The sequence below is a fragment of the Camelus dromedarius genome, chromosome 6 (assembly GCF_036321535.1).
Source record: "Camelus dromedarius isolate mCamDro1 chromosome 6, mCamDro1.pat, whole genome shotgun sequence".
Lineage (NCBI taxonomy): Eukaryota > Metazoa > Chordata > Mammalia > Artiodactyla > Camelidae > Camelus > Camelus dromedarius.
This window is the reverse complement of record NC_087441.1, coordinates 33,539,550-33,565,791: the sequence shown is the minus strand read 5'-3', so window position 1 is coordinate 33,565,791 and position 26,242 is coordinate 33,539,550. Positions and strand designations below refer to the sequence as shown.

General features: G+C 34.4%; 1 protein-coding gene across 6 annotated transcripts in view; it reads left to right on the top strand.

Moving 5' to 3' along the window:
- NKAIN2 (sodium/potassium transporting ATPase interacting 2) overlaps positions 1-26,242 on the top strand; it is an 850,734-nt gene that overhangs the window by 711,803 nt on the left and 112,689 nt on the right. For 5 of the 6 annotated variants that reach the window (XM_064486725.1, XM_064486723.1, XM_064486722.1 and 2 more), the window contains one exon: positions 25,468-25,527. The exons of the other annotated variant lie outside the window; for it this stretch is intronic. In XM_064486725.1, coding sequence (XP_064342795.1) covers positions 25,468-25,527 — 60 coding nt within the window. The remainder of the gene's footprint in view (positions 1-25,467; positions 25,528-26,242) is intronic. 6 annotated transcript variants of the gene reach the window in all.

Here is a 26,242-nt window from a genome sequence, read left to right as displayed (position 1 = left end):
TGATCAACATTTTTCATAGACTACAGTGTTTTGATCTATTCTGTAAAATAATAATTGTGGTGATGGCTCAAATAAGAATATACTTTTATGTTCTCACTCCTTCAAAAAAAGGTAAATATGTGAGATGATGAATGTGTTAGTTAACTAGATAGTGGGAATCCTTTCATAATGTATATGAATATCAAATCACCACAATGTACACTTTAAATATCATAATTTTATTTGTCAGGTATACCTCAATAAAGCTGAAAAAAATTTAAATGTCAAAAAATCCCATTTTTAACACTTAATGCCTTATGGACATGGGAAAGAATGATCAAATTTAAATTTATACATATTCGATTTTACACATGTAAATTTATATATATATTATATATATAGTTGTCTAGAGAAGTATGGTAGAATGATCAATATAAAACTTTCAAGTAAATAAACATACTACATTAGGTGATAAATCTATGGAAGCAGTGGTGTGGAAATACAATTTCAAAAAGAAATAGAACTACATAAAATTTATGATCATTATAGAAAAGTATGTACAGATGTTTTTAAATGAAAGTAAGTGAACTCCAAATCATAGTGGTATTTAAATTCCATTGGATGTCTTTATGAGTAAATAATATCTCTCTTTAAAATATATTAATATTGATAATATGCCAAAATAAATAGCGCTTTTGAAGCCATTTAAACTAATGATGAAAAATATCAAACATGAGTCTCAAATGTACATAGTTTCAAGTGAATATTTAAAAATTTCTTTCAGGATATATGGGAGCAGAAATGTTCCAAGATAATTATTCTGAAGCAGGGGCTCACTCTTTCTCTTTCTTTCGTTCTTTCTTTCTTCTTTCCCCCACAGTCCCCAAAGACAGAGCCACGGAGTGGGGAATAGGCATTTAATCATTAGGGAGGGCTAACAGCCCTGTCCCCTGTCCCCTTAGAGCTCCTACCCGTCCCCCTAAAACAGTGGTTCTAACACTGGCTGAGAATAGGAATTACCTGCCCAGTTGTTTAAAGAATTACCATAACATAACGTACTTCTAGAAAGTTTTGTCCTCAGGCATTGGGTAGGGCCTAGATGGGTATATTTTTTCAAAATTTTACCAGAAATATTAGTCCCAGACCTTTCTTTTCAGTACTGATTCGTCTAACGTCCTGAATTGCACAGAAACACAATGTGTTTGGTCAGGAAGATGATTCTATATGCTAATGTGGTACCACAGCTCTGGCTGTTCCATCATCTCCTTTCTGGGCTTTCAGAGTCCTTTCCTTTCCAGTGCTGCAGGGCCAAGCCCATCACATTGGTAACCTGTGAATCTGTGTAACTACACTGTGTCTACTATGTCTCCACACTGTAGAGCTAGGACTGCAAACTGAGTCTTTTTTTTTTTAGAAGCAGCAGTTGATCTTTATTTTCATTCTCTCTTTTTTTAAAATTGAATTATCGTCAGTTTACAATGTTGTGTCAATTTCTGGTGTACAGCATAATGTTTCAGTCATACATGTATATACATTTATTCCTTTTCATACTGTTTTTCATTATAGGTTACTGCAAGATATTGAACATAGTTCCCTGTACTATACAGTAGAAACTTACTTATCTATTTTATATATAGTAGTTGGTATCTACAAATCATGAACTCCCAGTTTATCCCTTCCCACCCTCTTTTCCTCTGGTAACTATAAGTTTGTTTTCTACTTTGTAAAGTCTATTTCTATTTTGTAAATAAGTTTATTTATTTGTTTGTTTATTTATTTATTTATTTTTTTAGATTCCACATGTAAGTGATATCATACGGTATTTTTCTCTCTCTTTCTGGCTTACTTTACTTGGAATGACAATCTCGAAGTCCATCCATATTGCAGCAAATGGCATTATTTTATTCTTTTTTTAAATGGATGAGTAGTATTCCATTGTATAAATATACCACAACTTCTTTATCCAGTCATCTGTCAATTCTCATTTTGGTTGTTTCCACGTCTTGGCTAATGAAAATAATGCTGCTATGAGCTTTGGAATCCATGTATCTTTTTGAATTAGAGTTCCCTCCAGATATGCTCAAGAGTGGCATTAGTGATATTGAGCATTTTTTCTTGTGTCTATTGGCCATTTGTATGTCTTCATTGGAGAATTGCTTGTTTAGGACTTCTACCCATTCTTAGATTGGGTTATTTGTTTTTTTGTTATTAAGTTGTATGAGCTGTTTATATATTCTGGAAATTAAACCCTTCTAAGTTGCATCATTTGCAAATATTTTCTCCCATTCCATAGATTGTCTGTTTTGTTTATGGTTTCTTTTGCTATGCAAAAGCTTATAATTTTAATTAGGCCTCTCATTTGTCTATTTTTGGTTTTATTTCTATTGCTTGGGTAGACTGCCCTAGGAGAACATTGCTAAGATTTATGTCAGAAAATGTTTTGCCTATGTTTTTTTCTATGAAGTTTATAGTATCTTGTCTTATGTTTAAGTCTTTAAGCCATTTTGGCTTTATTTTTGTGTATGGTGTGAGGGAGTGTTCTAACTTCATTGATTTACATGCAGCTGTCCAGTTCTTCCAACACCACTTGCTGAAAAGACTGTCTTTGCTCCATTGTATATTCTTGTCTCCTTTGTCAAAGATCAATTGACCATAAGTCTGTGGGTTTATTTCTGGGCTCTCTATTCTGTTCCATTGATCCATGTGTCTGGTTTTGTCTCAATACCATGTTGTTTTGATTACTGTAGCTCTGTAGTATTGTCTAAAGTCTAGGAGGGTTATTCCTCCAGCTTCATTCTTTTTCTTCAGTATTGCTTTGGCAGTTCTGGGTCTTTTGTGATTCCATATAAATTTTAGGATTATTTGTTCTAGTTCTGTGAAGAATGACCTGGATAATTTGATAGGGATCGCAATAAATCTGTAGATTGCTTTGGGTAGTATGGCCATTTTAACAATATTAATTCTTCCAATCCAAGAGCATGGGAAATCTTTCCATTTATTTAGGTCATCTTTAATTTCCTTACTCAACATTTTGTAGTTTTCCATGTATAAGTCTTTCACTTCCTTGATCAGAGTTATTCCTAAGTATTTTATAGTTTTGGATGTGATTTTAAAAGGGATTTTTTTTTTTTTTACTATCCTTTTTTGACATTTCATTGTTAGTGTAAAGAAATGCAACTGATTTGTATATGTTAATCTTGTATACTGTTACCTTGCCATTTTTTTTTTATCAGCTCTAGTAATTTGTGTGTGGAGCGTTTAGGGATTTTTATATACAGTATCATATAATTTGCATATAGTGACAATTTTACCTTTTCTCTTCCAATTTGGATCCCTTTTATTTCTTTTCCTTGTCTGATTTCTATGGCTAGGACGTCCATTACTGTGTTGAGTAGAAGTGATGAAAGTGGGCATCCTTGTCTTGTTCCAGATTTTAGTGAGAAGGCTTTCAGCCTTTCCTCACTGCATGTTACACTGGCTGTGTATTTGTCATAAATAGCTTTTATTATGTTGAGGTATGTTCCCTCTATACCCACTTTGATAAGAGTTTTTACCATAAATGTGTGTTGAATTTTATCAAATGCTTTTTCTACATCTATGGAGATGATCATGTGATCTTTTGTTGATGTAGTGTATCCCGTTGATTAATTTGCATATATTGAACCATCCATGTGTCCCTGGGATGAATCCAACTTGATCATAGTGTATGATCTATCTTATATGTTGTTGATTCTGTTTGCTAACATTTTGTTGAGAATTTTTGCATCTGTGTTCATCAACGATATTGGCTTGTAATTTTATTTTTTTGGTGGTGTCTTTGTCTGGTTTTGGTATAAGGGTGATGGTGGCTTCATAGAATGAGTTTGGGAGTACTCCCTCCTTTTCAATCTTTTGGAAGAGTTTGAAAAGGATCGGTATGAGTTCTTTGTATATTTGGTAGAATTCCCCAGTGAAGCCATCTGGTCCTGGACTTTTGTTTGCAGGGAAGTTTTTTATTGCTGATTCTATTCACTTCTAGTGATTGATCTCTTCAAATTATCTATTTCTTCTTGAGTCAGTCTTGGTGGACAATGTATTTCTAGAAGTCTGTCCATTTCTTCTAGATTGTCCAGTTTGTTGCCATATATTTGTTCATAGCATTCTCTTATTTTTTTTTTTTATATTTCTGTGGTGTTGGTTGTAATTTCTCCATTTTACTTCCTTATTTTATTTATTGTGTCCTCTCTCTTTTCTTCTTGGCAAGCCTGGTCAGAGGTTTGTCCATTTTGTTTACTCTTTCCAAAAACAGCTTTTGATTTAATTGATTTTTCTATTTTTTATCTCTATTTTATTTATTTCCTCCCTGATCTTTATTATTTCTTACTTTCTGCTTGCTTTAGGATTTGTTTGTTCTTCTTTTTCTAATTCTTTTAGGTAGTAGGTTAGGTTGTCATTTGAGATTGTTCTTGTTTTTTTGAGGAAGGCCTCTATTACTGTGAAATTCCTTCTTAGGACTGCTTTTGCTGCCTCCCATAGATTTTGTATGGCTATGTTTTCATTGTCATTTGTCCCAAGGTATTTTTTAATTTCTTTGATTTCATTGTTGACCCAGTGGCTCATTAGTAGCATGTTGTTTAGTCTCCATGCAGTCGTTTTTTTCTCGTGTTTCAACTAGGTTGATTTCTAGTTTCATGTCATTGTGGTCAGAAAAGTTGCTTAAAATCATTTCTATCCTCTTAAATTTGTTGAGGCTCCTTTTGTGCCCGAGTATGTGGTCTATGTTAGAGAATGTTCCACGTGCACTTGAAAAGAATGTATATCCTGGTTTTGGGGTATGTAATGTCCTAAAAATATCAACTTAAGTTCAACTGTTCTATTGTGTCATTTAGTATCTCCATTGCCTTATTGATTTTCTGTCTGAAATATCTGTCTAATGATGTTAGTAGGGTGTTAAAGTCTCCTACTCTTATTGTGTTGCCATCAATTTCTCCCATTTTATATTTAGGTGCTTCCATATTGGGTGCACATATATTAAGGAGTGTAATATCCTCTTCTTGTATTGCTCCTTTTATCATTGTATGGTGTCCTTTATCTTTTTTATGGCCTTTGTTTTAAAGTCTATTTTGTCTGATATGAGTATTTCTACCCTGCTTTCTTGTCATTTTCATTTGCATGAAATATTTTTTTCCATCCTCTTACTTTCGTCTATGTGTGTTCTTTACCCTAAAGTGGGTCTCTTATAGGCAACATATTTGTAGGCTTTTATTTTATTATCAAATCTGCCACTCTGTGTCTTTTGATTGGAGCATTTAGTTCACTGACATTTACAGTAATTACTGATAGATGTGTCTGTATTGCCATTTTAAACTTTATTTTCCAGTTGATTTTGTATTTCTTTTTTGTTCCTTTCTTTTTCTTTTTGCTTTTCCTTTTGTGATTTGATAGTTTTGTTTTGTATTAACTTGGTTTCTTTTCTTTTTGGTTTTTGTGACTCTGTTGTAGGCTTTTGATTTGTAGTTACCCTGTTTTTCAAGTATTTAACCCATTACTATATCTATTTGCTTTAGACTGGTAATCATACAGGTTTATACACATCCTAAGAAGAACAAAAAGAAAATCTACATTTTCTTACTCCTTTCTCCCAAATTTTATGATTTTGATTTCCTCCTTTAGATCTCCATGTTTATTCTCTTAAACAAACTGAGTCTTCTGATTCTGGTCCAATGTCAAAGACTGTACAACAGTTTTCTGCTTAGGGTAAAACTGCTTGCTGCCTGCCGTGGAAATGGACAGAATGTTAAGCACTCATCATCTTTCCTAGCTCCTAGGATGGGTCAACAACTTTGCTACTTGGCTTCAAATATTAATATGCTCTGCTCCAAATCTTATTCACTTGGGTAACCAGATATACAAATCTACTTGTCAATAAAAAAAAAATGTGATTTGTCTTTCTGTAACATCAGAAGAGTTTATACAAATGTTCACAAAAATAAGGAAAAGAGAACCACATCACAATTGTAAACAAGGGATTTTTCCAAGGGACAAAATTGCTTAATTAGGAGAATGAAGGTGTTAAATAGATTCAGGAAAGGACTTTTCTTGGCACAGTTGAATGCTGCAAAACATATAGACAGTGTTCCACAGAGTAAGTTTAAAACTCCAACTGGATTTATCCCTAAATAGTAAGAAATATCAAGACTAATTGATACTTTTGAAATGGGCACATGTTTACATTTCTAATCTATTCTCAATTCCTCTAGACAATAACAAATTCATTTGAACACTCCCTTCAGAGCGTAACACCTTAATGTCTCAGCCACAGATGTCAATCAAGTTTTGGTAAAAATAAACCCTGAACAATCAGTTATCATGCCCTTTATTTTATTTTACTTTATTCCTGAAAGGTGACCTTGTAAATTGGTGAGTAGTTCTGTGAGTCTGTGAACAAGCAGAACGCAAGAACTTGAACAGCCTCTAAAGTCAAATTAAATCTAAGTTTGTTTTTTTTTTTTTTGCCTTTAATATTCACTGGTATTCCCTACAGGCAAATTCAGAAATATCGGGTAAAATATTCACAGTCTGGGAATAACAATCCTTAAATCTTACACCCAGCTGTATAATAAACTATTTTGTAATTATGAACTAAATGAGATAATGTCTAAGAAACTGCCTTAAAACAATAAGGGTGGTATTATTTATTTTCTCCTTAGCTCAGTTTCTTCCACTGCTCATGGAACATACCTTTATTTTTTCAGGCTAACTCACAGTGATGTGCAAAAATGAACAAAATCCTACTAAGTTTACTTACTCCCCAGATACAACTGTGATTCTTAAAGCTATTGTGATGCTATTTATTGTCCTGACACACTGGTCTACATAGTGGCAAATTTTATCCCATATCAACCATCATCATCCATGTGCAATATCTGCTTCTGTATGTCATGTCTGAAGCACTTGCTTACCCCTAACGCATAAAATCTCTTGATCTATGACAATGCTTAGAAACATCATGGAATAAAAATACCAGTGGTAGTGAGGATTATAGCCTGTTGCAAATCACCATTAATTGGATTTTCTTGAATAATATTAGATTTAAGTCAAAATTATCTCCATAAAATATTGTGCATTGAACCATGTATGATCCTATTTCTTACATTTAATTTTATAATCATAAAATTATTTCAGAACAAAATAAGTATATAAAATATAATAAAATAGAGTATTTTTTGAAAAGCATGACAAGCTTTTGAACAAAGATTACCATCTTCCTTTATCATATATAATATTATTGCTTTTAAAATGTCTTCCCGGTCATGATCAATTATTATGACAAAAAAAATTTTTAAGAAAGAAGTCTTTGATGACCATTCCCTCTTCACAGAAACATCTACACACAGTGATAGATAGAATAATAGTAGAATGTGTTAATGTTTTCAAATAACAGCAAGGCATTCTCAAAAGTAGGATGTAAAGATGATTTATAATGACAGATATAATATGAGGGATAATTTATTGTTTAGCATGTTATACTTGAGTGAAAAAGAACAAAAATATGGGCAAGCACACTTAAGCTAAATATTGTTTACACAGTAGGAAAAAAAAGAGCCAACTGTAATGTTCCTTCTGTACGCTTTGCTTTTACCTATCCTACAAATTAGATTTAAACCTGTTGTTCTCAACCCACACATCCTCCCAAACAACCGAGTCTATGATTCCCAGTTCTCTGTTTCTCTTGCCTATTCCTGTCCTTGTGGCTCCATGGCTGCATTTGTCCTGACTCTATTTGTTCCCCTCTGCCATTTGTCCCGACTCCCACCCATTGTCAAATTCCTCGCAAACAGCAAATCTTCGAGTCAACATCACATCTTTCCATATACGTATGTTTTTCCCTTGTCTTCTTCTCCTAACAATTCACAATATTTTATTTTATTGTACTTAATAAGATGGTTCTTTCTCACATGATTATTTTGATTAATGCTAACTGCAAATATGGCTCCATCCATGTTAATAACCCAGTGCATTTCTGTATCACTGAATTTTAGAAAAATATTAGTTATTTGATGGCTGTAAGTCAATATTTTTTTCAAATTTTCTTTAGAAAACCCTTTCTAGTGTTATATTTTACTTGTTCATCTATTAGATTATAAAATCTGTTCCTCACAAGCCCATTGATGTTAAGTAAGATTTACAGTAAGCAATGCCTTGCCAAAGGTTAATCGTCCTGACTCTGTCATCAGTGATCCCTTTGTCCCAATTAGTTCATATAAATCTTGAAATTTGCAGAGTGTTTTTTAAAGTTTCATTCAATGGGAAAAGTCTAGAGTAATATTAATGAAAATATAAATTTGTGTATCATTATTTTAACTACAGTGTGTATTTTCACATACAAATTATTCTATTATATTCACCAATAATAAAATAAACAGGATTAACTCTGAATGCCCTGCCAATGTGTCTCTAATGATTACTTGATCATTTAAGTTACAAATAAAAAAACCTTTGAAAGCCCTATTTAAATGTATCTACTTGAACATTTACCTGAAATGAATCTTCACATTTATTTTCCTTTTGTGATCCATTACAGTTTTTTTTTCCCCTTTAAACCCCATATGCTTACAGATGTTAATCTCCAGAGAAGCATAATGATTCTCCCAACAAAGGCAGTTTGTTGCTTGGCTTTGCTTGGCTGAAACCCAGTCAGAGGCTTTGATGACAGATAGTCTGCTTGTCAGCTTTGCTTCATGAATCCAAAGAATATGGAACTTATCAGAAGATGAGCCTTGAGCACTGCCGGTGCCTCTGTTTGGGCCCTTCCATGCTAGCTTGGCAGAGGTCTCAGTCTTTCATCATGCGGTTCACTGACAGAAGGAGAAGGGAGCTGTTGCACTTTTAGGTGCCACTCTGCAGACTGCTATATTGCAAAATAAACAAACAATATATTTTTAGGGCACCACCTGCAGCAAGCAGCTGTACCAAACAGAGCAGAACCACGAAGGATGTGATTTGTTCCATTTAACGTGAAGCCTTGAGGTTTGAGAAGAAAGGGAGGAGAAGGTTCTATGTATACAACCCACACATCTGCAATTTAAACTGAAGCTGATTTTCTCTTTTAGATAGGAATTGAGGTATCATTATATCTCTCCCCCTTCCTCACCCGGCAACCTCTGGTTGAAAACAATTCTATTATTGGGGTTATAACTGTTAACTGAGAAAATCATTTTTCTCTGCCAGTAAACTTCCTCTTCCATTCAAGGGCAATTTTCTCTCAGAGCAACCTATACTTAAATGCCAACATCTGCTGTATCTAAGCTGTATACAGAATGGTGTCTGGCATTTACATGATGCCAATGACATGATTAGATTAACTCAGACACTTGGCTTACATAGAATTTTCTTCTTATCTATAGGTTTCATCTATTTCAGTCCGTCTTTGGGATCTGTCTGCCTCTCTAAACATGCCACACAAGTCCAGAACACTCTGAAAGCTGAACTTCTAGCTCATATTATAATTGACAATCAGTCTTTGTATTAACTCCTCTCTCTCCAGACATAGTGCATCATGATAAAATTCTATCATGTCTGCATTGTCTGAGTACCTAGAACTTTGAGGCTGATGCAAGGGATATTTTTAAGTACTTGCTTTCCCCCCAGATTTAGAAATCTCCTCATTCTCTTAATGGCTATTGATTCTGACCTCAGAAACCAAAGTCACCATTTCATTTTGAGTTCTAGGTGAGCTGGGATAAACATAATTAAATTATAGATGATTCTGGAGGCAATCCAGGTAGTTACAAACTGAGGTCATTTTAAGTACAGAAATAGTTACTTTTAATATTAGGTTGTCCACCAAGAACTATATAATAACTTTTCTTTTTTCTTGACAATGAGCACATTTTAAAGAGAAAGAGAAAACTCCTCTGAATATTTGAGAGGTGAACTAGAATACCATTCTTACGTCTCCCACCACTGATTCGTTTCTTAAATGTAGAAGGAAAAGTTTGTTATACATTTTTTGTGCCTCATTAACATCTTTGGTAGGACTTGTAGATATTGCTCTAGGACTCAGAGAGATTAGATGAAGGAATTACAAATCGGCAATGAGGCATGATTTTAGCTAATAGCAGAAATCAAATCTTGTGAGCCAGGAAACTTAAGTTACCTTCATTATCATCACGGTCATCATTAAGATGATGACTTTTGAGAGTATTGGGCACAAAATAAATTCCTGCCAAAGTGTCTCCAAGAATGTTTATGTAGGCACTGCTTCCATCTATTTCTAACATATTAAAAGGAATTTTCTGGAAAAAAATTCCGAAACTAGGTTTTGCTAAAGTATGTTTGCTTCTGAATCCTCACCAGTTGTCTTTCTAGTTTACAACAATGGGGCAGTGCTTTTCACTGTATGTTCTTGAAACTTTGGAAGAAGGAAAAGAAATATCTCCAGTTCCAAAGAACAGAAGAGGATCTTTAATTGTAGCATGTTTATGTTACACAAAACTGAACATCAGATTGATCTTGAATGAGTAATTACAGTATATGGAATCTTTTGGGGCTCTCTGGCAAATAGTAAAACAAAAGAGAGAGCATAAGCCTTCATGACTGCAAATCTTGTCCCTGTAGAGTCTAACTTAAAAATGAGAGCCTTGTCCAATAACAAACACAACTCTGCAAGAATGTCCAACTAACTGATTTTTAGTCTGCCAATCTTGGAAAGTTCTCTCTGAGCCAAAATGTACTTTGATTATTTAATTGAAAATATATGGACATTTCATAACACCAAGACCAGAGAGTGGATGAAGAGTTCAACAAATTCAATGATTAATTTTGCCCCCATAACAACTCAGGCCAAAGCTGGGAATCTCCAATTCGCTGAGGGATTTGCTCCTGTATTCCACAAATGGCATTGTTCACTCTGGCTGAAAAAAAGATGGAAAATCATATCCTCAAACTCCTATCTCAGCAAGTTTGCCCAGACTCCAATTCAGCAAAAGAGAAACCTGCAATGACCCTTCGTATCCTCTGTCTGGGATAAGATAGCAGGCCCATGATGCAATTTGATCACAAATTACACCCATGATGTAATCTCATTTCACTTTTATTTTGCTTTATTTTGTAATCAAAGGGCAAGTCTTTAAGTAGATAAGAAACATGAGTCAAAGGAGATTAAATAAAGTGACCTCCAACTAGATGCTCTCTGTATTAGTCATTTATGTTCAGTGCATAGGGATCTTGGGAAGAGTTCAGCAAGATTTAATTACCTTTATTAAAAATGTTGGTCATTCTTCAGATCCTTTCAGAAGGGAAAAAAAAACCTTTACACATCTAGTGCCAGCTTTATATCAGGTCCCATTTGGAGATTTACCTAAAAAGTAGGCTAGCACTGGCATTTTTCTTTCCTAGGCTCCGGGCTCATCCTCAGCATCATGGTACAGCCTCCTTTCTCCCTTTGTCCTTTCCTGTTAACTACCCACCCCGCAGTGCAGCTTGCTGATGCCCCCAAATGCCCACAGGTCAATCAGGAAATGATCAAAACGACAACAAATCCTAATGTAGCTCTCCTCTCTAAGACCTTAAAAGCTAAGAGAAGTAAAACTGAAAAGTTTCTCCATAATCTCAGAATGGACATTGTTAGCCTGTTTCAGTCTATTCCCTTAGTTAATAGGAAACATAAGAATCTTTCCATACACTTTGCAGAAATTCGGGTTTTACTTTCTGTGAGCTCTCTAGGCATACTCTGTCCATTTTTCAGATTAAAAAAATATTCGTTAGTTTTAAAGCATATATTCTAAAAAAAAATCTTTTTGAGGTCATTATTATTCCAGTCTTTCCCTTATCTTTTAGCTTTATGTTTTCTTCCATCATGCCAAATATTTTATCTTGATGTGGTCAAATTTATCAAATATATTCCTTTAAGGCATGTGTTTTTTTAAACCTTACTTAAGGAATATTTTACCCACCTAGATATCTTAAAAATACACTCCTATTTATTCTAAACAAATATTCTAAACATTTGCTTTTCACACTTACCCTTTTAATTTATCTTGAATTTACTTTCCGTTTTTAGTGTGATGCTTGAATAACACCCAGTTGATTTTTTTTCCCATAAGAATAGACAGTTGTCCTAACATCGTTTAGTGAACAATTTTTGTTTCCCTGCTGATTGCTAATTCTATTATTTTCATTTAGCTATGTGCTTGGGTTTGTTTCCAGGCTCTCTACTCTGTTCTGCTGCTCTGACTACGTCTGTATTTACGCCTGACTTCTTTAATTATTATAGCTTTGTAGTATGTTTTGATATCTGATAGGAGAACTCCTCATTCCTTGTTTCTCCTTCAGAATCATGTAGCTCTTCATAGGCTTTCATTCCTCCATATGAATTTTAGATTAGTGCATCAAGTTCTGTGAAAAACAGTATTGGAAGTTGCACTAACTTTCCAGACTGATTAAGAAATAAATAATATCTTATGATGTTAAGTAGAGACAAATTCTTTGTGTTATTATTGATTATTCCAACTATGAATGTCATATCTCTGTAATTTTCAGGTCTTTTATATAGCAACAAATTTAATAATAATCTCCACTAAAGACTAGCACAGCTTTTATTGTATCTAGCAGACATCAATAGGTATCTGAAATGTTATTAGAACTATGAATTTGATTTTTTTAATTCTATTACTTCTTACAACTGTACATATTGGGATTTAGAAATAATTTTGATTTTATGCTCAGCAACCTTCATGAACTCTGTCATGTTCTAAAAGCATGCCAAACATTTTCTTGGATTTTCAATGTAGGTGGACATAGCAAGTAATGATAATAGGTTTCCTTCCTCTCTTTTCCTTTGACTTACGTCTCTGTGTGGTATTCTTGTATTTGCCAGCGTGATAATGAACTGTAGACTTAATAGCAGGAATCTGGCATGTTTGTCTCATTTTTGGCTTTTATTGTAAGTGCTCTAAAATTTAGTATTAAGGATGGTATTTACTGGGGTTTTTTTTCTGGTATTATACTCTTTATCAAGTCAAGTTTCCTTCTCTTCTTTGTTAAAAATAGTTGTGAAATTATTGTACATTTCCATTTACCTTGATGATCATATAATTTTTTATCTTTGAATCTTTAATGTGGTTAATTATGATAAATTTTCTAAATTGAACTATCTTTGCATTCCTCAGAAAAATCAGGTATTTTCATTTTGTTGTTGTTTTGTTATAAATAAATAGATTAACTATGATGTTTTAATTGACATATTTAATCTATGTTTATAGATTAAATTATCTATGATTTTCTATTGTACAATCTGTCACTGTATTAGTATTAAGGTCATAGTGGAGTCTCAAAAAGCATTAGATTTCACTTCCTCTTTTTCAAAAACCTAAAAGAACTCATGTCACATAGACATTTTCTGTATATTTGAAATTTATTAAAATCACCTGAAGAAAATTTGGCCTGCTACTTCTGTTAGAAATGAAATAAAAATGCAGACTTCTTACTATGAATTTCATATATCTAATTGTTATATATATATCTTCATATTTTCTATCACTTCTTGAGACTACAGAAATTGGTAATTTATGTTGTTCTAAAATTTTTTTATTTTATTGAAATTCTGAAAATATTTGGAAAAATATTTTATACTATCTTATTTTTTAAATATGTAGCTCATACGTGATGTTTTTTACTATTACTGTGTATTTTTCTTCATTAATACAATTTATTTGTATCAGTCTTTCCAGAGGTCTATTATTTTTTCTAAATTCTCACCTTTTGTTTTCTTAATTATGTATATTTTTAAGCTTCATAAAATTTGCTTTTAGCTTTATTATTTACTTTAACTTTTATTGTATCTTTTCTGCCATTATTTTTCCAGTTCCTTGAGGTGTTATTGTGTCCTATTATCTTCATATTTTTCTAATTTAAAAATTTTAAGGATAATATTAGCTGCTTTACCAAAGATGTGTTATATAATAATGTTTTGTCATTCAGTTCTAAGCAATTTATAATTTACATTAAAACTATCCCTTAGTTTATGCCTTAATTTGGAGTTTGTGCTTTGGGTTTTCAAACATAAGGGAGGTTTTTTTTTATTTCAAAACTTTTATTTTATTTTGGTCAGATAATTTTTTCTTTGATATTTCTGTTCAGCCTACATGACCCTACAACATGGTCAATTCTTATAAATGTACCATATGTGTGTATTTTTTTTTTAGATAATGTGTATTCTTTTTAGATTGGATGCAGGTTTCTATATCATCACTATCATATACATTTACTTATTCTATTGTTTAAACCTTTGATACACCCTAAATTTTTTTTTAGTTTGCTTAATATATCAGGTGTTGATAATTTGCTAAAAGCTTATACTGTGTTTATGAACAGATTGTTTTTCTTTACAATTCAGTAATATTTGCTTTATATGTTTTTAATTTATTTTAAAATTCTAAACATGTAACATAATGATAATTTCTTCATGGATTATTTATTTTATCATTATGAAGTGGTTCCTTAACTATTAATGTTTTCATATTGAATTCCTTTGGGTCTAGATTTAGTATTACCACATCACCTTTTTCTTAATATTTGCTTACAAATCTAAATCTATTACATTAATTTCAATATCATTGGCATTATATAAACAGTATACAGCAGGATTTTAAAAGTCTTAGGAGTTACTGAGATATTTATCATATTTAACATCTCCTTTTGTGTTTTTGATTTACTATGATTTTCTTTTGTTGTTTTTACTTTTTTTGAGTGCCTTATTTGGATTTTTTGAATTTTACATTCTTCTTCTGTTCTGTACTTAGGGAGTTATATTTTCTAACTTGCTTTTATTAGTGGTTAGCACTATATTTTACCCTGCGTCCTCAGCAAAGCTGTTTATAAACAGTACATATACATTCAGGAGTAGCATCTTCCTGAATAATACAATGCATTTATAATGCTCTAAGTTCCCCCAAACACTCTAACCTTCTGTATCCTTTGATTTGCTGTCTGTTATTTTATATCTACTTTATTTCTACAACTTTTCTAATTCACTGTTACTTTTATTATTTTTAATTCTTTATGTTTTCCTGCATGTTTTGAAGAACTCTGTCTTGTATTGCTTCTTAGTGTCACACTCCATTCATCTATAATCAATTTTCTTGTTGCTAGTATATCATTTTTCTGTCTCTAACAAGCTTCTGTGGGTAATGAATGTTCAGTCTTCATATATCAAAACCATTGTCTATTTTATCCTCACTTCTTAATGATAATTTGTTTGGTGTAGTATTCTAGGTTGATAGCTATTTTTCCTAAGCACTTAAAACAATTATTCTATTGTTGTCTGGCATTAGTTGTTTCAAAGAAGCAGTTGGCTCTGAATCCACTTGTCATTGCATTATAGGTAATGTGTCTATTTCCTTCAGAAGCTTTAAAAATGTTGTCTTTATCTTTGATATTCTGAAATATCACTGAAGGACATAATTAGACACGGATTTTTAAAACTTATTTTCTGCTTGATACTCAGAACTTGCCTTTTCACGTCCTCCTTTAATTCAGGAAAATGCTACATCATTTTCTTTTCAAATATTGTTTTATATTTTCCTCCAGAAAATTCATTTGTGTGTTGGTGCTTCTTGTACTTAACTTTTATTTCATATTTTTTAACATTTTTCTCTCTGTGATGGACTTTTTGTTTTAGTAGGTGTATTTTTCTTTTATATAATTTCCTTTAAATAAATTTATATAAATTCTTTTAAAAATCTGCTCCATTTGTTAAATATTCTTCTTTTGGTTTTTCTTCCTTTTTTGCATATTTTCAATGTATTCATTTTAAAGCATACTTTATTTGCTCTGTTATCTTTAGGTAATAGATCTAGACACTAGGCTGAGGATCCTTGTTGTATCTGCTATCTGTTCCACAGCTGGGGGTACCTTACACACTTTGTAATTAATTGCTGTTAGCATCTCATTATCAGGAGTTGTCTTGAGTAAGACTCTACCATTGCTTTGACGTGGGAAGGCAGTTTTGTGTTTACCTAGCCTAGTGTCCTACAGCTATGTGTGCGGTTCAAATCTAGCCCCCCTCTTTATGCATAGCTGCAGTATAGGGCTTCAGTTTTCATGGTGATTGTGTTACCGAGTCCAAACTCATTCTGCTCGCCACGCGACAGGCCAGTAAATCGGGAGGCAAGGTGTTGGAGCAAGGAATAGTGACTTTATTCAGAATGCTGGCAGACTGAGAAGATGGCAGACTAATGTCTTGGAGGACCGTCTTACTCAAGTCAGAATTCAGGCTCCTATTATACTAAAAAGAGGAGGGGGTGTGGTTGGTTGTTGCAAACTTCATGATGTAGGAATTCTTTGTTCTTGTAGCTGTCCATGTAGATCAGATCATGGTGCACCTGTAAAACCTCACAAAACAAATATTATTTTCCATTCTGCAACTTGTTATCTTTACGTAAGTGCAAAAGTGTTAATATCCTTAAAGGTCAGAGCCTTGAAAATAGGCTTTCCTGTATATTTCAGGCTAAAGGCAATATTCTTTTACAAAAGATGCAGAGCTAACAAGACTAAGCCTAGAAAACAGGGCACAGGGTTAAAGCCAAAGAAACAGATCTACTATGGAGTCAGATTTGTTCTTTTCTGTTGCAGCTGGCCCTATCCACCTATAATCCAAGGCCACTCCTTAAATTAGTCCCCAGTCATGGTCAGAACTGCCATATTCCATCTCCTCTCTTTTTGAAACAAAGCACACTTCCATCTCTTCACTGTACTGGAGTCTTTTGATCCCAGTTCCCGTAGTGCAGTGAAACTCTTTTTCTTAGGGTGCATATTTAATCTCCATACCCCCAAAGATTAAAACTTTAGCTCCATTCATTGTGATGGTTTTAATTCCATTGTTCACTAGTCTTGAAGCTTTCCTTTTTTTTCCTTTTAAACTTAGCCATGACTTTCTTTTAATTCCATATCACCTGAGGGAATTCCTATTTGTGTTCCATTCACTATATTGACTAGAAACATCTTATAAATGACTACAATGATTTTGGTAGGAATTGTCCTAAAATATGTGACGTATTTTCATGATTTTTTAAACAGAGGAAAGTGGATATAATTCTATCTTTTAAAAAAAAAATTGTTTTCCAGCCAGATATAAGAGAAAAGAGTGCTGTCTTCAGAGACAATTAGGTCCTGTCTAATATTAGGCACTGCTATTTCGCTCTTGCCACTTGAGCAAATAACAGTACAGTTTCCAGTTTCTCCATCTGCAAAATGAACATTATAATATTAACCTTAAAATATTTTGCATGCTATTACAAATATTATTTAAAAGGTTTTTAAAGTTTTTTTTTAAATTAAAAGTAACATCTTTTAAGCAATTAAGATACTACGTAGTAGACTTTCAGTAAAGACATCAGTTATTTAATGAACTGTTTTGAAATACGACAGCATGTTCAAGGCCTATTGAAAATGTGTTGGAATGCTTTTCTTGAATCACATGGCTATAGATAGGAATTTTTGTGTCCTTATATATGGTAGCTATATTTTTGTCTGTCATTTTCCAATAGATCTGTCATAATTCACTTTTTGTCATTTGAGTTATGTCTGTCTCATTTGACCAAAATCATCTTTTTTCTGCTTATCCAGCTTCTATATGTTTCCTATTTTTAGTCTTCTGTGAACAGGAAAACTAAGATTATCAGAATTATTTTTAAAAAACAATGATTCATTTTTAGGTCACAGAATGAGGGCCATCCCAAAGAAGAAAATGCATAGGATTGGTGAAGTGTTTCAGATGCTGAAGGTGTTTTTGCACATTTCCTAACTTGTGACTGTATTCTAGTTAACGCCCTTGATTAAGAAGCAATTTAAGAGTAAGTAAAGTGTTTATGTATAGAAATAAGACCCCAACAGTACATATTTCCTTGTTACAGATCTGTGAAAATCTCCATTTTGCTGGCCCAACAATTAGTGGCTGAGATTGCACTGGAATCCAGTTATATTCTACAGCCCTATATTCTTTCCAAATCCTTGTATTGTTTCTATTATTCACCTACTATCTTGTTAGCACTGTAAGAAATATGACCTAGGGGTCTATTTACATATTATTTATTTTCAAGGCCAACTATAAAGCAGTAGAAATTTGTTTTAACATCTTTTTCCCATCTTTTCTACTTTCCACTAAGAATATCATCTTGTTTAATAGCGATCACACCACTTAACTGCCTTCTACCATCTTTTTGGGAAAATGTTATTTAGGAAAACACCTCTGAATGAATATAGATTACATGTTCGAATCATCTAAGTTCATAGAATAATAGTTTGATGCATCATGTTGGTATATTGTTAATCTAGCAATTTAATTGGTGTTTTCAGATAACTGTCTTTGCTGCCTTTGGCTGATGCTTGCTATGGGATGATGTCTTTTCCGGAGGGGTTAATTATGTTGTGATTGTTGTTCCATCCTGGTTACTTTGCATATGGCCAAGGTATATGCGTAGTGTATGTGCTCTGCTGCTATAGATAGGACTGAAGAGAGGAGATGGAGACATATGGGGATAGAGAAAATGAATGCTTGGGAAATCTATAATTGGATATAATTTAGAATCCCTCTGGTTTCCTTTCCATGTGAGAAAAACTTCTGTGTTTCTTACAATTCTATCTTTTAAGCACCCTCACCTATAAACAAGTGAGAAACCAGAAATAGAAATAAAGGCTTGAGAGATCATTGAAATTCAGACTCGATATCTTGAGCACCGGTGAAGCAGACAAACTTGCAGGAAAGAGAAACACAGTGAAAGAAAGGAATGGAGGGAGGGGCACAGTGATGAGAAAGGCGGGGGAGATGTCAGAGAAAGGGAAAGAGGAGGGCAGACACTGGCAAAGAATGCAACGTGCACGTCCTTCCAGAAAGCGAAGATTTACTTCAAACCCCCAAAGCATGTATATACATGGAGTCATCCAAGCTTTTCTCTTAGGAATAAAATTTTTCAGTGGCACATTTAAGTAAAATGGTGAGCAGATTCAGAGGACAAATGATCATGAAATGGCTAATCGTGAAATAGCCAGAGGACTATGACCAGAGACACAGCAGATTTTAATCACTAGCATCCCGTGTAGAATGGAGAAAGTTAGAGTCATAAGTTAGAAAACTTTAAAACGGCTATTTGAAAGAGATGCTGATACCATACACTTGAAAATAGTCACAGTATTAATTTGTTTATGGCCTGTAAAAGGGTCACACTATTTGACGAGGGGCAAAAACATTAAAAATCTTCTATTAGCTGAAACTTTAAGACTATGTGACATAAAGTCCCTATAGTAGAGGCCAATATCTTTGTAAGAACTCACAACTATAGGGCATTATTGTATCAGCTCGGTATTGTCTCACAAAGAATTGTGTAAACAAACTAATATTTAAAGTCACTTCAGCCCAGAGAGGAAACTACTCCCAGCACCTGTGATAAAGCACAAACACAATTTGCTGACTTGACTGAAAATTTTTCCTCTCGATCTCCATTTTAAGGGTAGTATAAATCCATGTTCGCTAATAAAAAGGTTGACATATTCCAACTTAAAATTATGACCAATTCTCATTAAAGAGCTATAAACTGGATAAAACAATGCTTTTTAAAAAATATTTTGTGAACTGAGATTAAGAAAAAAAAAACCTCCCTAATCACTCTACACGGGGAAGGCCCAGCTCAAAGCATTACCTCCACCTTACTCAAGTCCTGTACTTGGCACAGCAAACTGCACCTGCCGAGGCAGCAGCCCCCACAGAGTGATCCTGTCGTGCTTTGGAAGCTGTGGGCGGTGAGAAGTGTTGACTGTGCAGTCAGCATATGTCAGGCTAAATTTTCAGCTCTACGTGAAGAATGCACCCTGTTCTCTGATCACGATCAGACTTGATTTCCCACCCACCCTCTTCCCTCAAACACATTTTAGAACAAACGTAAGTAAACTCTTGACAGGTGAAATGTCACCTGGGCCATGCGCTGAATCAGGATGAGCTGTAAGTAGAAAGTGTTAATTCACTACTGCAGTCACATCCCATTGGCAGGAAAAGGATCACCTATTCCCGTCCCTTTTGATGTCACCATGGGAAGCAGGAACTTTTCTGTTGCTCTGGGTGACAGGGTAAGTTAGATATTTCAGTGTGGACTCAATGGGGACTCTTTAATGAGACTTCTTCACATCTCCACATACTATTTTTTATTATTGAAGTATAGTCTGTTTACAATGTTGTGTTAATTTCTGGTGTACAGCATAATGATTCATATATATATATATACATATATATATACACACACACACATATTATATATATATGTATATATATACACACATTCCTTTTCATATTCTTTTTCATTATAGGCTATAACAAGGTATAGAATACAGCTCCCTGTGCTACACAGTAGAACCTTGTTATTTATCTGTTTTATATATACTCGTTAGTATCTGCAAATCCCAAATACCAATTCATCCCTCCACCTCCCCCTTTCCTCTCTGGTAACCAAAGCTTTGATTTCTATGTCTGTATCTCCATATACTTTAAAGTGCCTATGTTCATCTGAATAACCTCTTTATCTAAATCCGAATCCCTTTGTCATTCCTGTGCTGCCCACATGTCAAAATTTCCCCCAGGAGTTTAATAATGCATCTACCAAGCAGATTCCACATGAAAGGCTCAGAGAGATAGGAACCCCATCTAGAGGACAGTGTGTGAGAACTGGGCACCAGCACGTCACACACTGTCATCAGCTCCGTGGGTGGGTACTTGACCAGAGTGCAAGCACTAGATTTGATCTCCCTCCTGCTTTAGCACATGAAGAACTGACACCAGCCTCTGCTCAGTCACTCAAGCATATGCACTGGCTTCAAAAGCAAAGACAAAAGGGGCAGCTGTTCTTATTCCCAGCAAGTGGGAAAAACAGTCACTATTCAGAGAGATCTGGGACTTGGCACTAAATCATGAAACCCACATGTCTCTGGCTCCTTTACATGGGACTCTGAGAGTATCGTAGAAAGTTGGGGCCCCCTGTGATCCAGGAAAAATCACTGCATTTCTAAAGAAGAATGGGCTCTTTACATGTGAGTCCCCATATAAGAAGCAATTAAGTTTCAAAACAATAAAAACATACAAACCAGCGAATTAGGGAGGAGTGCTTCTATCATAAAATTTTTTTTCTCTCTTGATAATTCAACCAAAGTTTGTTTCCTTAGTGATGTAAAGTGGAATTCAACATATGAATAAAGTTTCAGCAATGTACCAATTCCACAAAATTGATTATACTTGCAATCTGGTATCTTCAAAGGCAATAAGAAAATAACTATATGTCTGCTTGAAGTTTTGCATTTATACAAATCTACTGAAAATATTTTGCATTTTAAAAAATAATAGAACTGCAGTTAGGAGCCTAATGACTTGTAGTGGAGATTTCTTAGCACTGGGTCTATCAAAATGTGGCCTCTGGATCAAGGAGCATTAGCAGCACCTGGGAACTTATTAAAAATGCAAATTCTCAGACCCCACCCCAGACCACTAAGTCAGAAATGGTGTGATGGGCCCAGCAATCTGCTTTAACAACTCCTCCAGACAACTCTGCTGCACACTAAAGTTTGACAACCCTGCCTTAGCAAATGCGAAATGTTAACGAACAGTTCCCATCGTATGTTATTTTGAAACATTTTAGGGGGACCGTGAATAGAAAGAAATTTCATAACACATATAAAGAACCCATCAAACAGAAACCAGAATGAAAATTTGATTAATCATTGCAATGGGTTTCTGCTAGCCAAGAGGGTGAAAATACAAGTTGCTTAGTCTGATACATGAGGTTCTTCACAATACGGTCCCTATCTATGTCTCTAGCCTTTTTCTTTAGGAAGCCAGTCACTTCATCATATTTCTGAGCTCCCGATACATTTGGACACATCTGTTTAGAGGTTTAAAATCCACTAGGTTGGGGGCTTCTGAAGTTAAGAAACTGGCAAATTAAATAAATAATTAGGTGCTTGGAATATTTCTCATATCACACAAGAAATTTGAAGTAAACATATGGAAGGCTACTACAGAGACCTGAGCAGCATGAAAGTTCTGCCTATTTCAATCCCTGTGGAGAGGGGAAGGATTCTACTTTAAGCTAAAAGATACAGAATAATTACAATAAATAGTAAAATATACATTAACTATGAAATGTAGTTGTTTAAGGCAAAGTATTTCTCAAAGTATGATCAATCTGTCATTGTTCAAAATGGAACACAAAAGAATTGTAAACCATATTATATATGAAATTGTTCGCAAGAAGTTGTACAAAACAAGTCATCTGAGTCATACCACAGAGGACATGGAAACTGGAAGACATTTTCCAGAATTTTTCTGGTCAACCCGTGATGGCAGTGAAGTGACTTCAAAAGGATGCTTTTCAAAGAAGAAAGCCAAAATATGGAGAAAAAACCCTAAAGATTTTTAGGCTCCTCTAGGAATTTCAATAATCATATTGATCACATGTAAAATTCATAGATTCTCTTCCAGAATCTACTTGGCCCTGGCTTCCTCAGGAATCCATAAAGGCAAAGTTTATTTCTAGTCTGAACTATCCTCCAATCATTATATCTTCTCATAGAGGGGGTCAGTTAATAGCATGGACTTGATGATTGTATAGATCTGCATGCAAATCATAGCTCTGATACACATTAGCTCTGTGCATTTGTTAAATATGTATATCCTCTGATGTTAGCATTCTCATGGTTTTATTTATTTATTTATTTTTAAAGTATAGTTGATTTACAATGTTGTGTTAGTTTCAGGTGTATAGCAAAGTGATTCAGATATATATATATGTATAAATGTATTTCTTTTCAAATCATTTTAGCTTATTACAAGATATTGAATATAGTTCCCTGTGCTATATAGTGAGATCTTGTTGTTTATCTATTTTTTATATTGTAGTGTGCATATGTTAATCCCAAACTCCTAATTTATCCCTCCCCCATACCCCGTTCCACTTTGGTAACCATAGTTTGTTTTTCTATGTCTATGAATCTATTTTTGGTTTGTAAATAAGTTCATTTGTATCATTTTCTTTAGACTCCACATATAAGTGATATCATAAGGTATTTTTCTTTCTCTTTCTAGCTTACTCCACTTAGAATGATGATCTCGAGGTCCATCCATGTCGCTGCAAATGGCATTATTTTATTCTTTTTTATGGTTGAGTAGTATTCCACTGTATAAATATACTACAGCTTCTTTACCCAGTCAACTGTCAATGGTCATTTAGGTTGTTTCCATGTCCTGGCTATTGTAAATAGTGCTGCTATGAACATTGGGGTGTATGTATCTTTTCGAATTAGAATTTCCTCCAGATATATGCCCAGGAGTGGGATTGCTGGATCATATGGCAACTCTATTTTTAGTTTTTTAAGGAACCTGTGTACTGTTCTCCATAGTGGATGCACCAATTTGCATTCCCACCAACAGCGTAGGAGGATTCCCTTTTCTTCACACCCTCTTCAGCATTTATTATTTGTAGACTTTTTAGTGGTGGCCATTCTGACCAGTGTGAGGTGATACCTCATTGTAGTTTTGATTTTCATTTCTCAAATAATTAGTGATATTGAGCATCTTTTCACGTGCCTGTTGGCCATCTTGATGTCTTCTTTGGAAAAATGTCTATTTAGATCTTCTGCCCATTTTTTTGATTAGGGTGTTTGTTTTTTGATATTAAGCTATATGAGCTGTTTGTATATTTTGGAAATTAATCCTTTGTCAGTCTCATTGTTTGTAAATTTCTCCCATTTTGTAGGTTGTCTTTTCATTTTGTTTATGGTTTCATTCACTGTGTAAAAGCTTTTAAGCTTAATCAGGCCCCATTTTCTTATTTTTGCTTTTATTTCCATTACTCTAGGAGAGTCATGTTGTGATTACTCCAAAAAAATATTGCTGCAATTTATGTCAAAGAGTGTTCTGCCTATGTTTCTTTCTAGTTGTTTTAGAGTATCTGATCTAACATTTAGGTCTTTAATCCATTTTGAGTTTATTTTTGTATATGTTGTTAGAGATCATTTTAATCTCATTCTTTTACAGACAGCTGTCCAGTTTTCCCAGCACCACTTATTGAAGAGGTTGTCTTTTCTCCATTGTATATTCTTGCTTCCTTTGTCATAGATTAATTTACCATAAGTGTGTGGGTTTATTTCTGGGCTTTCCATCTCATCTTTTAGAATGAGGGTAATAATAAAAAAATTTGGAGAAATCAAAATGAAAATATATATAAAGAGGTGCCTAGCAAAATATACAAATACACAATATTTTAAAATCTCTATATAGACAATATTATCAAAGCTTCTTAACTAGAAAACTTCATTTAGGTCAAATTCAGGCTAGAAAGGACATGAGAGATATTCTAGTCCAACTCCCTCACATTATGAATAAGGCAAACCATGACTGGGACAGGTAATGTACCTTGACTACTAAAATACAGTTTTTTTTTTTTCTTATTAGGCCAGAAATTTCATCATACCATGGTGTCTGCAATAATTATCTACTGCTACTGTATCACCTTCCCAGAAATGAAGCAGCTTAAAACAACACACACTTATTATCTAACAGTTTCTGTGGGAAAGAATTCTAGCATATGTTGGGTTTGTCCTCCACTTCAGAGTTTCTCACACAGTGATAACCAAGGGCAGTGGTCTCTTCTGAGGATTGGTTGAGGAAGGATTCACTTACAAGCTCAGTGAGGCAGTTCTGTGGGGATATAGGACTGAGGGCTTCTGTTTCTTGCTGGCTGGCTGTCAGTGGTCTCAGCCTCAGAGGCTGCCCGCATGCAATCCATTGTCCTGTGGGTCTCCTGTTGATGGACTAATTGTGTTCCCCTCAAAATTCATGTTGAGTTCCTAATCCCCAATTTGATAGAATTAGAAGGTAGGGTCTTTAAGAGGTACTTAAGTCATGAAGGTGGAGTCCTTGTGAATGGGTCTAGTGCCCTTATAAGAAGAGACACGAGAGCTTGCTTTAGCTCTGTGTGCTCTCAGCCATGTGAGGATACAAGAAGTTGGTCATCTGCAACACAGAAGAGGGCACTCACTAGAACCCAACCATGCTGGGACCTTGATCTAGGAGTTCCAACATCCAGAGCTGTGAGATATAAACTTCTGTTGGTTATAAGCCCCCTAGTCTATGGAATTTTGTTATAGAAGTGCAAACTGGCGAAGATACATCTTTGTGTAGGCAGTCCACAACATGGTGGCTTGCTTCTTAAAGCCAGCAAGAAAAGAGAGAGAATCCTGCAAGGCAGGCCCTAAAATCTGATGTAGATAATTGTGAATATGCAATCCCATACGTCTCATCACCTTCACTATGTTCTGTTGGTTAGAAGCAAGCCACAGGCCACACTCAAACCCTATGTAAGACCGTAAACTGGGGCCGGCCTGGAGTCTCTGCTACAAGAGCTTATAGAGCTTCAGTTTATTCAATACTCCTGCTCCTTCAATACTGACTAATTCTTTTCTTGTTTCTAGCAGTCAACTGACTATTACTTTTCTGGAAAACGGTTTGATAGCCAACTTCATTCAGCACAGGTCAGTTGTCCTCTACCTTGAGAATGAGTGTCCTCTGGATACAAAACATTTCTAATGTCTCCAGTTTAATGATGTCACTGATTTTCTGTTAACTTTCTTCTGTTTTGCTGTTTTCCAAGTGTTAACAAAAATAACAATATAGCTGACTGTCATTCTTTTGGCCCATTCAGTGCTTTACCTCAGCAGATTTTACATTTACATCCTTTTACTCTGTCTTTAAGTTTGAATGTGTCTTTTTGAGCCACATGTTTTTTTGATTCCTCAGGTCTTCTTAACATTAAGAGAATTCTTCCCAGCCCCTTTATGCTCCTGTTGATTCTTCCTACCTATCCTTCATCTACGATGCATCTCAGGTTGAGCCTTCCTCCCTTTCGCCATCCTTGCTCTCTCATCTCGTCTCACTTGGGTGGTTTTAACAGCGTTCTTTTCCACGATACTGATTCCACTTCCTCCCTCTTCTGTTCTGTCATTCTATACATCTTAGTCATACTTTTCCTCCTAAGAACTGTGTTCATATTGTCACATAACTTCCTTTTGCCTGTCATTTCAGAATCAAATATTTAAGCCCCACTGTCTATTTACCTTATGCTACTCTCTCAACTTCTTGCAAAGGAAAAGGATACAAAACAAAAGGCTGCAGATTAACTGGTAACTTTTTATATTTCCCTTTAACATCCCCCTTTTCCAAATTGCACTATAGGAAATTTTACTTTTA